At 37.1% G+C, this 14347-nt stretch overlaps 1 protein-coding gene across 1 annotated transcript; it reads right to left on the bottom strand.

Annotated features, from left to right (window-relative positions):
- Positions 1 to 1253: 1253 nt before the first annotated feature.
- LOC144975767 (uncharacterized) lies at positions 1254 to 11948 on the bottom strand. Its single transcript, XM_078919953.1, has 4 exons — positions 11771 to 11948; positions 10449 to 10669; positions 6120 to 6227; positions 1254 to 4348 (listed from the first exon to the last, which is right to left on the bottom strand). Exons 1-4 carry the CDS (start codon positions 11946 to 11948, stop codon positions 3296 to 3298), a joined length of 1560 nt encoding a protein of 519 aa, XP_078776079.1. The 3' UTR covers positions 1254 to 3295.
- Between the last annotated feature and the right edge of the window lie 2399 nt (positions 11949 to 14347).

The raw sequence follows: 14347 nt of genomic DNA on the forward strand, positions 1-14347 counted from the left end.
CCTTTCCCCAGGAAATGTGGTAATTTAAGCTATAAAAATGCCTCCATGTTTATTTTGCAAATTCTTTTACACATTAACATTTTTTTACTTTGGCAAAGATACTTTGACACAAATCTGAATGTATAAAAGAATAGCAGCCAAAAAGATACTTGATACCTTATACATTAAATTTAATTGAAAAATCAAAATTCAAGAGTCATGATTTTGGACAAAAAAGTATATTTTTTTAACCTTGATCTGTGATCTCAGCGTAATGTAGTTTTATGTTATGTTATTGTTATTATTATTATTATTATTATTATTATTATTATTATTATTATTATTATTATTTATTATTATTATTATTATTATTATTTTTATTATTATTATTATTATTATTATTATTATTATTATTATTATATTATTTTATTATTATGAATATTATAATTAATTAAAATAAACCATTCTTCAAATATCGATAAATTAACATGACCTCATCTTGATAAATACTCTCTAACCTGGGACTTCTTACCATAGTACGGCAGTGTGTGTTTGAAAACCTGTCATTTCTAAAGATTTAATCGTATATATCCTAATTTCTTCTGAACCAAATTTTTCCAAATTCCGTTTTTTCTCAGAGATTTTAAATTTCCAATTAATATTTAAGAGGAAATTATTGCCAGTTAGAAATTTGTATGTAATGAAAATGAACTGCATTGCATTAATTTTAAAGCATGGCAATTCATATACATATGGGTGCAAATCATTCTTTTTGTTTGAACACAGTTAACAGTGACTGAGAATGGTGAATTTAGTCAGTGATTTGTCATATCTAATCATTAAAGATTTGGGTTATTGTTCCTGGCAAACCAGCCACCAGGAGATTTTCTTGTCTTGGGTCGATTTTGCTCTAGTTTATTCTAATTTTCAACTTTAGACCAAATCAAACATCTTCATATTGTTAAAATATTATATCAAAAGACTCAGTATGAGAGATGCTATTGATTTCATTTATTTTTTTATTGTTATTAAAAAAATGAATGGTCTCATCCCATTTATAGCATTTTTAACTTAACTCCATAGACCAATTGTACTTAAATTTGGATATTTGTAATGAATTATTCAATTATTTGCTTGTTGGCTGTGGCAGGTCTGGTGATACTATTAAAAATGCAGTCTACGACTCACAACACATTCCTTGGTTGGGTTTTCTGACTTCCCATGGTGGACAGGAATTCACTTGTGCCTCTTATCCCCCTATATCTGTTTTCCGATTTTCTTTCTGTCTTTGTCTTGGAAACTTGGAATGAGATTACTTGGTTTGTCCTGGCCCTAGCATGAGTTCTTGATTTTGAACATAGAGATTTCATTCATTCAATCATTCATTCATTCATTCATCCCATGATCTGATGATCGTCGGGGGATACAGCTCTCACCACTTTCCGCCTTTCTTCTCTATTGTTGGCCTTCTCCGCGAGTTCTTCCATCTTCATTCCTGTCTATTCCTTGATAATGTCCATCCAAACTTCCTTTGTCTTCCTATTCTTTTTCCTCCTTCAATGGTACCCCCATCACCGTTCTGCACAAACCTTCATGCCTCACATTATGGCCAAACTATTACAGTTTCCTTCTTTTAACTGGGAGATGAGGAGTTAATTCGTCCTGCACAATCTTGCACCTCTTCCAGTATGTCTTTATTGATTCTGTGTTCTGTATACGGCATCTGCAGGAGTTTTCGCTAACTTTTCATCTCAAATTCTCTAATTCCGCAGTTAATGTTCATGACTCGCAGCCGTACGTAAGATGTAAAGTACCAATGATTTATACTGTTTAATTTTTATTTCGAATTTGAGTGGACTTTTTCATATTTTAGTCAGTCTAGTTAGTGTTGCTGTTGATATTCCTATTCTTGTATTAATCTCAATTGAACTGGTACCGTCCGTGGTTAACAGAACACCCAAGTGTTGACCTCGAGTTTTTCAGTATCGATTGAATTTCCTGCGTGTCCATCATTTCTGCTGTTTACCTGTATCTGAGACTTTTCTGTACTTATTTCCATGCCGTATTGCATTGCTTTTTGTGTACGTGAGTTATATCTTGTAGTTCTTGTTAGCTTTCAGCCATGAGGTCTATGTCATCAGCAAGACGCAAATTGCACAATTTTCGTCCGCCAACTGATTCAGAGGTATGATGATTTTCGAGAGCTTCGCTCATAATTTTCTCTAGGAAGACATTGAAGAGCATTGGGGAGATTATGCAGCCTTGTCTGACTCCCACATTTTGTCCGGAAGAGCTCACCAAGCTCGTTGTTGTTGAGAACTGCACTTGTCTCAATACTATAAATTCCTTCAATGTTTTGGATTAGACCCTCTTCGAAACCATAAAAGCGTAGTGTATCCCACAAATCATCATGCCATATCCTGTCAAATGCTTTCCGGAAGCTTATGAGATTGTGAAATAGTTCTTTTTGGTGCTAAAGGAATATCTCTGTCAGAAGTATATTATTGATGACTTGTTGTACTGTGCTCCTTCCAGCTCGAAAACCAATTTGCTCTTCTGCCAGGATATCTTCGTGTATTTTTTGTTTCATTCTGTTTAGTATTATCCGCAGAAGTATTTTACTTGGGTGGCTAATGAGACTTATGTTTAAGCTCCAACAAAATCCCTGGAATAGATAACATTCTAGCAGAACGTTTAAAAAATGGTGAGGAGGAGACAGTGGAGGTAATGACAATTCTATGCCAAAAGATAATGAAAGAGACAAGGTGGCCAGAAGACTGGACACAATCCCCTGATTATCCCTCTCCCAAAAAAGGAGATTTGAAAAAAGTGCAGTAACTATAGGACCATATGTCTCATTAGCCACCCAAGTAAAATACTTGTCATACAGTACCATATATTCATATATTAAATTGTATTTTTTCCACAAGTCTTATTCATTGTCATTGGTTGGTTTGAAAGGGGGATGGGATCACATGTAGAGTGTTCTATCCCCCCTTATAGATTGTCTCTTTCTCTGAAGCTTTCTGTCCTTGCCTGGAGTGATGTTTCATTAGCCTTAAAAGATGTTTATTTCTAACTCGAGAACATTAGTCTTTTGACTACCCTATGGTCTTCCTCTTTACTAGTGCTGGAATTACTCGAATGTAATATCACAAGCGGGGTAAAACCTCAAAAAAGTGAATAAAACAAACATGCAGACAAAACAATGTACACTGCAGTAGGCATTCCTCCTCTCCTTATTTTTTGTTTTCACGGATTCCTTGTTTTAATCTTACTGTCTGAAATTTACAAATTTTCCTGTTTTGGTCTGTATCTAGTTTCTTGGAATCTGCCATATACACGTGACAAGACAACAGAGGATACAAACTGCCAGGATTGTAAAGAGTGTTAACCACCCATAGGTCAAAATAACCAACTCGATGACTGTGGGCAAGGCAGTGTTTGTGATCACGCATGAAGACAACATCAGGCCATAATTGGTGGAAAGATGCGTCTGACCCCAAAGTTTTAACGCACAGGAGCTTAGCACACACATAATTCCAAAATCAAATGCTCCGTATAAAGTACAGAAAATCAAATAAATCCACTTATCAATGGATGGGGAGATGTAGAATAAGCTGGAGATTATCCCCATAACTGTGATAAAAGCAATGATGGCATCCTTGACCCCTGTCCGATCAACAGCTATACCGCCAGCGTAGGAAATGATGGCAATAGCAATACACATACATGTACCGACATAGGTTAGGAAATGATCATCGCTGATATAAACGAGCCCAAAAGCCTTGTAATAAGTGGTTAATACAATGAAGGTAAAATCTGCGACGGCCATGGTTAACCAAAGTGTGTAAAACACTCGAGTTTTCAAAATGTCTTTTGGACCTTTATCTTTTAACGTTGCATTTTCTGTCGTTTTAACCCATTTACCACTATCAACAATTGCTGCTTTTTGACTGAAACTTAATTCCACTGAATGAATTGAATCTACCATGTGTTTCATTGTTTCATCTTCCTCTTCATATAAGTCGGAAACCACGCTTTCGTTTACGTCATTTTCTTCAACGATTTCTTTACTGCTAGAACTACCAGTTGCAGAGTTTTGATTTGTAATGGAGCCTTTATTAGAACTGGAATGCTTCAATAGGGAAGCCTCGTTGTCTTTCAGGGTTCTGGTGGATGATTCTCCTATACGCGACTTTACTCTCTTGAAGACTGACAAAAGGAATATATCGTCTCCCGGATACTCTCGGGTCAACAAGAAGAACCCAGTGCAATTGATGCAAAGAGATACTGCTCCATATACGATGAACACATTGGGGACCTTTGCGAGAATTTCGGGTTGAGAAAACAGCAATGTACGGCCTACCTGTTGAAACAAAGAAAAATAATAAATGAATTAAATCAATAATTGATAAAGTTTTTAAAAAAAATCAAAAGGAGAAAAATGTGTAACAGTCTCGTAAATTGTAGTCACAACTATAGAGGGATCACAAAATGAGTTACTGAATAAAAAAGGCGATACAAGGAAACTGCCGATGCATAAATGAAGTTAATATATATATATATATATATAATATTATATATATATATATATATATATATATATATATATAATTTTTTAAATGCTGAATAAGGGGAAACAGTTTTATAAAGATGGAGAGAAATTCATTAGAGTGTAGAAAGATATGGAAATAAAATCACTGAGATCGTGCGATTTTATATGGTCTTGTGGACTTGCACTCGCATCGGATTGAATAAATACTAGTGTGGAGCCTGGGATGGCGGAAACCATTCGGGCACCGGGTTGGAGCTCCATTAGTCATATATCAGGGAGTTCAAGGAGCTCGCTTAGAGGCTCGACACCCGGGATGGTCTAGTGACCGTCAACCGGAATTACTCCTTTGCCCCCGATATGCCTCATGCACTTCCAGCAAGGACAAGATAGGTGATCCATGGGGTGACTTCGAACAGAGCTATATATATACGAGTTGGAAGTCGGTTTGGACGAATTCAATCCCTCGAGGGGGCGGGGACATCGACTCCTCAAAAACAGGGGGAGAAGATGCCAGGCTTTTCCACCAGCAAGAGGAGACATTGGGTGGCGGCCAGTAGACTTCGGTCGAGGTCCTACTTAACATCACGCTCACTACATCAGTGGGGACTTGCCATCTGCCCAACATGTGCCGGCTGTGGTCAGGATCCCGAAACCACAGAACATCTAGTTGGACAGTGCGTTGAGACAAAGCTTCCCGGGCGGGTTTGTGGCGTGCACGGTTCGGTAATGAGGTTGCATCCTGGATAGATCGTCATAACATAGTAATGTGAGCACCATTAGAAGTTGCTGCCTTCCGATTTGTAAATCCCTGATACAAGTCCCAGAGGAGCAAAGTTGAGTGTTTAGAAAGGGCTCTTCACTTATATTCATTCGGTGTCGAAAATTAAATTGTACAGAATTCATGCTGCTGTTGGCCAGGGACCCTCTGTAAAGCGATTTGAGCATATTTAGTGGCTATTGCGCTACATAAAACCTCAAGTCTTTTGTAAGATGTGTTCGACTGAAAAGAGAGACGGGATTTTACTTGAGCAAAAATACAGATGGCAACAATCAGGACATCCACAATACAATGCAAGCAAAACAATAAAGACATTATTGATAATAAAAAAAAAAAAAAACAAACAAAAACAAAAACACAAACAAACGTTTCACTAACAATATAAACAAAAGGTTTGTCACCTTCGTAAATACCTAAAAACAAATAAACAAACAAACAAACAAACAAACAAAAACAACATTGACAAGGTTCCTGTGCCAATAACAAAAATACTAGGAAAAAAGTTTTGCGGTTTTATATAGGTCCCAAGCCAACCACAACACTTAATATGTAAGACAAGACATATAATTCACACCTGAGTACGGTGAAAAAATGTGAGTAAAGAACCTGCTCCAATGATTCACTTTTGCGCGACTACAGCAGCCTTGGATCAGGGACATACAGTACAGGTCTGGACGGCGGCGAGAATCATATCACAAGATCACATCATCATAATAATAATCATCATCATCATCATCATCATCATCATCATCATCATCATCATCATCATCATCAACAACAACAACAACAACAAGGATCACCAACCTCTAGATCGGACACAACGTTATCGGGGTTGATGTAGAAAGTAATGATTTGATTAATGAACACAGACCCCAGCACGCATGTCGACTCGACGCTGGAGGTCGCCAGGCCCTGAAAAGAAAGGGTGAAAATGTCAAGTTAATTCCTAGACACTTCCTATAACAGCTTTAGTCAAAAACACAATCAATTAAGACGGTGATCTTCTTCATCTTTCAGCTTATCCCGCATTTTGCAGGGTTGCCATAATGGATGCCACATCTCCATGTATCCGGATTCAGCGCATCATGTTCCTCCAGGCCCAGTTATTTCATATCGTCTTTTACTTTATCCCACCATCAAGTCTTTGGGCGTCCCTTTTACCTCTTTCCCGCTATTTGTAAGTCCAATACTTTTCCTTCCCACGTACTAAAGAGGAGTTTTGGGTTGAGCTGCTGACTATTTTGCTTCGCCTGGAGTATCGGAGTATGAATCATCGTTCTTCGAGCGTACTTCTTAGGTAACATGTAACTTTGTCCTTAATCAAGATGATTTGGAAAATTAAACTGCCATTTTTTACCCAGAAAGGATTGCTCTGTAAATCTGCACTAATTTCACGGGGCGGCACGTTTTATCGGGCCATCACAAATATATTAAACAAAGACTACAATAGTTGATCAAGTTGTCTCTAGGCTCTTCATTGACTTATTGACGGGAAGAAATTTTATGTATAAAAATGTCTTTTCCTGCTGATGTTCCCACCAGCGTGCCAAAATAAGGGTTCAGTCGTAGCCTTCTACAAATACAAATCATGTCAAAAGACACGCCGCAATAAAAAAAAAGGTAAACAATTAGTTGTAGTTATTGGTGCTCAAGGTAACAAATTGTCCCATTGGGCTGTGACAGTCTATGAATTTAAGAAAACTTTAGTTCAATCCCGAAACCCCTGACCCGAGTCCAAAAGAGAACCAGATATATTACAACCACAACATCACGAGAGGAACACGGTTTAAATAATCTATTCATCTCACTGCGGAGTTAAACATTGACCAATTAATTGTCCATTCGTCGCCCTAACGAATTGGCCACACAGGGTGAGTAAGATCAAAGAGAGAGGGAATGGGGATACCCCTCTCATGCGCATAATGGACGGTGCCCCCGTTTCGAGCCGAAATAAGTCCCGGCAACCCTTGTACGCAGAATCCCTGACTACGGACAGAGCTGCACATATGAGATGGAAGTCGTTTGGACGAATTCAACCCTCGTGGGGGCGGGGACCTACACTCCTTAAGCTTGGTGAGAAGTTGCCAGGCTTTGATACCAGTAAGAGGAGACACTGGGTAGCTGCGAATCGCTTCAGTCGAGGAGCTGCCTAACGGCAAGTGCGTTACATCGGTGGGGTCTAACTTCCTGTCCAATATGTCCACGCTGTGGGCAAGAACCGAGACGGCAGAGCATCTAGTCGAAAGGTGTGTTGTGACGATGCTACCAGGTGGGTTTGCGACGGTGCACGAATGCGGACCGGACTTTGCTGATTGGGTCGATCGTCATAACATAATAGTGTGAACCATAAGAGGCTGCTGCCACACAGGGATCCTCTCCACAAACATTTAATAACTGGGAATCAGTTTAAGTGCATACTTAGACGTGTCAACTACTGATAACCATATGACATTTCCTCTTTACTTCTATTTTCATCATTGCAATGAGCGCGATATGACCTTTACATTATATCATTTTGATAGCTTAGACATGGATTCCTGACAGCACAGTTGATAGAGCATTTGATTCGCAAGCAAAGGCATCCGTTTCTTTCAGGATAGGATCTCTCTTGTTAGGATTTTCTATTCCTCTATACAATTGTCTGGTGACATAATTAGAAGGAAGCAAGCAATCATTTATGGCGCGTCTAACTCCAACGACATAAGGATTATGCCTCTTAGGGGTGCGACGTGGCCGACTGGTTAAGGCACTGCACTGTGACCCGGATGATCCCTGGTTCGAGCCCCGCTTCGGGCACTTTTGTTTATTTTCCTTAGGCAAGACTATAAACCCCCAGTTTCTTACTCTGGACAACAAGGATGATTCCTGGAAATATCAGATGTTTGTATGGTAGATTATCCTTATTTGATCATAGAATGCCTAGACACTTATGGAATATGTAACTTCAAATAAATAAAACGAATGATTCCAATGCTAATATTTTTTAAAATAATTTATCGTTCATCCCAGTGATTTAAATTTCTGTACATTTCGGTTACCAAAGTGGATTATCACCTGTTTATTATTTTGCGTTGCCAAGAACATCGATTCTTTAATCGTTTTGTGCCTAGAATGCACTTCTTTGATTAAAAAAAATATGGTTGGTCTCTGGTCACTTTTTTCACTTTAACCTTAACCCAGAACATCTTCAGTATATGGTCATTTGTGCCCATCAAGCCTCTTCCGGTTGTTGGTGGGCAAAGCGCCTAGTATCATAAAGCGCGTTCAGCATGGGGAACTATGTAGGAGAACCGTGGATATGGGCCATATAAACTGCTTTATGTAAAATTGTCTTAACATGATATGTTATTTGTTCAGATCATTTAAATCTGTTACAAAGGCGCTTCTTATCTAAAGTAGATTCAAGTGAAGTCCTTAAGTGCTCTTATTTGGTCTGAGGGAAGAGGCTATCGAGTTTAAGTGATAAATTGAAATTACCCCACCGATCAATAATTTTAAGGACCCTTGAAAATGATTAAGCAATTTAATGTATCCAATATTTGACCGTGCTCAACGGGCCTTACAACGCTACATTTATGCTTTTAACTCACTCAACCCTAACACCTACTATATCCGTTGTTTACCCGGGTTACTTTTAAACCATGCCTATTTATTACATTTTTTCCGAGACAAATGATTGGCTATTTTCAAAGCTAATGGTTTTAATTTTTACATGTTAATGACAGTTGAATACAAAATATCTATGTACATGCTCTTTTTAAATATATTTTTTTCCAATTATGAAAAATAGTAAAAATCTCTAGGATTGAGTGAGTTAACAGATAAGATCATATAATTATTATGATTGATAAATTTCAGGGGCAGTCAAATGGCACCAGTCTGACTACAAAACCATCACAACATTTAGCCATATATTGATTCAAACCTTAAATGAAAAGAAAAAAAAATGTGCTTGTTCACAAAGGGCATTTCCATATTTTAGTCACCAATCGAATCATCTACTTCCTTTGCAGAGCATATATCTGCGTTTCCAATTTCTACAGTATCACAAAGACGAAGACGACAACGACGACGACGACGACGACGACGACGACGACGATGATGGTGATGATGATGATGATGATGATGATGATGATGATGATGATGATAAGAATGATAATGATGATGATGAGATGATGTTAATCCCGAATACTTACTTGATGATAGTTGTGCCACTTTGTGGTCTTGTCTTGTGACGTTTGTCCTCGGACATGTTTAGTAGGTCTCCTCATATAGCAATGAAGATAAAACCAAAAACAAGCAGATCTACGAAATGTTAGTAGAAGTAATCAAGTTTGACGGTGACTATCTTTAAACCAGAGAGTGGATAATGGCCGTACTCAAGCTGAGTTGATGCTCATTCCTAGACCAGCAACGAGATCCTGACTATAACTACCTGATACTCTTTGGTCCACTGGACTGACAAGCTTTTGATGAAGCCCGTTCTTTAAATCAAATACTGACCGTATTTGCCTGATAGTCTTTGGTCCACCGAACTACAAGTGTATACTGACAAATGTGGACAATTCAGATGTCTAAACCAGAGGGAAGATCCTGACCGTACTCACTTGATAGTCACCCGACCACTAGCGTATGCTGAAAGCTTGGGTGATGCCTGATCCTAGACCAGAGACGAGGTCATGACGGTATTCACCTGATAGTCTTTGGTTCACCGGACACTAGCGTATACTGACATGTTTGTACTGGACGAAGTCGGTTTCTAAACCAGAGACGAGATTCTGACTACGACCCACTCTTTGGCCCACTGGCGTATGCTGACAAGCTTTGATGATGCCCGTTCTCTAACCCAGAGAGAAGGTACTCACTAGGTAGTCTTTTGTCTACCCGACTACTGACGTATACTGACAATTCTGGACGTTCCTAAACCAGAGAGAAGATCCTGACCGTACTCATTCAATAGTCCGCACCTCTAGCATATACTGACAAGCTGGGATGGTGACCATTCCTAGACCAGAAACGAGATCCTGAATATATTTAACTGATTGTCATTGGTCCGCCGGACCACTGGCGTTTACTGTCAAGCTTGGATTACGCCTGTTCCTATACCATAGACAAGATCCTGACTGTACTCACCTGATAGTCTTTGGTCCACCTGACCACTAACGTATACTGACAAGCTTGGATGATGCCCGTTCCCAAACCATAGATAAGATTCTGACTGTACTCACCTGATAGTCTTTGGTCCACCGGACCACTAACGTATACTGACAAGCTTGGATGATGCCCATCCCCAGACAGGAAAGATGCCAAGGGTGAAATCCAACAGAAGAATGGAGTGTTGCACGGAGAAATAGCTCAGAAACACTCCTGAATTGAACAGAGTTATTCCAAGAGCTAACGTTCCTCGCAGGCTGAGCCATTGTTGGAGCTTGTCACAGGTAATGACACCCACAGTGAGACCTTAAAGATTCAAGATTCAAAGCTTAATTTAAGAACGCAAAGCATGTTGTAAATATTGTGTGCTAATAAATACATGGATATTGAAATAAAAAGTCTAAATTAAAAGTAAAAAAATCCAAGTTGAAATAATTGAGCTTTTATATTGCACAATATCCATCAAATGTGCTCAAAGCGCTTTACAAAGGGTACGTGATCAATAGCAACTTGCTAGCGAAACAAATGCTCTACCAATTGAGCTGTCAAGAATCCATGTCTAAGATATCAAAAAGATATATAGTACAGATCACATAGCGGTCATTGCAATGATGAAAATTGAAGCAAAGAGAAAATGTCATATATTATGGACGATACATGACGCCTGTAAGACGATCTGACACTTTTTTTCCGACAGAGACATCGCTGTTGGCGGCCAGGTACTCATGTTACACCTGACAAATTGATGATAGTTATGCTCAAAATTATAATGGCATTCACGAAGGTGGTGGTGATGATGATGATGATGATTAGCTTCATATGTTTTAACAGAAAAAGAACATCCACTATTCTAATATGTTGAATTTATTAAAGGAGATGCTCGAAATGACTTCCTTTGCGCCCCACACATTTGCGTACTCTCGTGATAAAAGGGTGTGCGGATCTCTCACAAAGTTGTGCTTTAACAGTTGTTCCACTCGTTGCCTCAGTTTACTGAGATTCTGGAATCTTGCTCCTCCAGAAATTGATAATAATAATAATAATAATAATAATAATAATAATAATAATAATAATAATAATAATAATAATATAATAATAATAATATATATTATTATTATTATTATTATTATTATTATATTATTGTAAATTATATATTATTATAATATTATTATTATTATGATATATTATTATTAATCATCATTATTATTATATATTACTATTATTATTATTATCATCATCATCATCATAATCATCATCTTCAACATTATCATCACCATAAACTGACATTACAACATACTCACCAATAGTATTAAGGGACACCAACAAGGGCAACCTCCCACAGATCCTCCGACTGGCTATAAAAATATGACGAGCAATACACGGAAGGTTTCCCCGACCCAGGGACATTACAAAAAATCCATCATATGAATCCAAGGTAAACACTGCATTGACAAACGTCGATGCCTTGTATACTTCCATTGTTACTGTCCTGACTCAAGATGGACTGTGTAGAATGAATGAAGGTGACGCCCCCCAGCTCGTTGTTGCTCTTTGTAGAATACTGGGTGTCTAGTTCTCACTGAATTCTCTCAATCAAACTAAACGTAACTTCAGAGCTTGTTTGTTGGTACAATTGATCTGGCGGAGAGAAATTGTGAGTATGTTACTAAAACGCACACCCTCAATACTTAATTCTTACTATTTATATCACTGCTGGCTTTCACGCTTAGACTTAGAATTGTTGAAAATATTTTTGTTTTTAAAAGTCAAATCAAATGGACCTCTAGCGTTAAATTGATTAAGTTCTCTCCATTGCATATCTTCAGAAATATTATGAACTTCTCTAGTAATAGCTAATAATATAATTAATTAGAAATAGTATCTGACCACTGGGTAGAAAATAGGAATAAGCAATGAACAAATCAATCACAATTTTGACTATTGCACAAACATTTAAAAATAACAATTATCTAAAACACAATTTCACATCTGAAAACCAAAACTGACGACAGTATGTCTGTCGGAGGTAAACCATGCCTGTAGAAAATAACACGCTCACCTTGCAAAATCCAGGGGACGTAAACAAAAATTTACATCACTTCAAAAAGAGGAAAAAATTTAGAGTAGATTATCTCTTTATAGATTATCTCTGTGAGAAGAGATGGTGTGTCATATTATAATATTGTTCAGAGTTGTAGGTTTGTCATAAAATGAACTATTGGGTGAAGTGATTTTTCTTCTTGCAAAGTAGGACATACTCTCTTCACTTCACAAATATAGCTGGCAAAAATAACATTTTAAAGTAACATGGTAGTTCTGCCTTGCAAATCAAATCTAGTTTATTGCATGGGATCTAATATATGTATGTAGCCACTCACAAATATTTTGAACTAGAGACGATACCAAATATATCTAAAAGAAATTAAGTTTAAACCATGTCCAACTTATTTCGCTTCGCTACTAGGCAGGCGACTTGTCTAGCTTACTGGTTAGTCTGTGCGTACTAATCACAATGGTTTGAGACTTTATGCTTCAATTTGCACTATAATTTGCACCCTGTAATCTCATACATTTTTACTCACTAGTGCCAAAACTTTTAGAAAAAAGTTCAGAATGAGGAGGGTCCAACATCCAGCTAGTCAAGATAGCTACAAACAGTTAGACCATCTAATCTAAATGTATACCACAAAGTTATTTAATACTTGTCTTCAAAAATAATTGACACCACTATTTACAACACTAATATACAATATATAAAGTATATATCTATAGCGTTAACTTGAAGTTTGAAGCTCGGAGTTAGATCAGATATTCCGTAGCAATAGAATGGCAGCTTCGTTGCTTTGCTCCATTTTGTAATTTGTGAAATGTTTTCCAATTCTTAGATGCATACTAGAATATAGGATGGCAGCTTCGTTGCTTTGCTCCATTTTGTAATTTGTGAAATGTTTTCCAATTCTTAGATGCATACTAGAATATAGGATGGCAGCTTCGTTGCTTTGCTCCATTTTGTAATTTGTGAAATGTTTTCCAATTCTTAGATGCATACTAGAATATAGAATGGCAGCTTCGTTGCTTTGCTCCATTTTGTAATTTGTGAAATGTTTTCTCATTCTTAGCTGCTTACTAGAATATAGAATGGCAGCTTCGTTGCTTTGCTCCATTTTGTAATTTGTGAAATGTTTTCCCATTCTTAGCTGCTTACGAGAATGAAAATTCCATAAAAGTTTACAATCTAAATATTGGAGAAAAATACCAAAACACAAAGATTATGAATCGTTATGGAATCCCATTGAAATTATCACTCACCGACAACATTGTTATCAATTTCATTTTGTTTGAAAGATGTTTGGAGAGGGCGTTGTTTCATTTGTAGATATCTAACTTGTATGGTATATTTTTAATAGTAAATAGAACATTATAACAAAGATATTGTCTTCGTTTCATACTACAAACTAGAAATACCAGAGAGAGTTTTTTAAAGAATGAAATTTATCCATGTGTTATACATACATATTTATATATGTATTTTATCACGTCAATCTGGTACTATGTCTAATGAACCTAAACGAATAGAGCAGAATTTAAAATCAAAGTGATCAGAATTTAAAATTTTACTTTTTTAAAAGTTTATTTAATGAATACTCACTACACAATAATCACATTATTTTTTTCTCAAATTTATAAGTTTAGCTTAATATTGAATTTTAAATGTCAAGTTTGCCGGGTCATGTCATGATACCATTTCGAAACGATTGGTCACATTGTATCGTCAAAGAGGATGATTATATTATCTTGATTATTAATGGTGTGTGCTTTAACCCTCTCGTTACCAACTTCAGGAAAATCTTTACATTAGTTACAGTACAATAAACAAT

The sequence above is a fragment of the Berghia stephanieae genome, chromosome 6, assembly GCF_034508935.2.
Source record: "Berghia stephanieae isolate SIO BIC M18660-M18661 chromosome 6, UCSD_Bste_1.3, whole genome shotgun sequence".
In the NCBI taxonomy this organism is placed as follows: Eukaryota; Metazoa; Mollusca; class Gastropoda; order Nudibranchia; family Aeolidiidae; genus Berghia; species Berghia stephanieae.

Bases quoted from the DNA above. Each gene is read 5' to 3' on its own strand.
- LOC144975767 (XM_078919953.1), bottom strand. From the start codon at position 11,948: ATGGAAGTATACAAGGCATCGACGTTTGTCAATGCAGTGTTTACCTTG. The intron at 10,670-11,770 runs GTGAGTATGTTG...AGTGTTTCTGAG, and splicing joins GGTGTCCCTTAATACTATTG to CTATTTCTCCGTGCAACACT. The intron at 4,349-6,119 runs GTTGGTGATCCT...TTGTTTCAACAG, and splicing joins ACGTTGTGTCCGATCTAGAG to GTAGGCCGTACATTGCTGTT.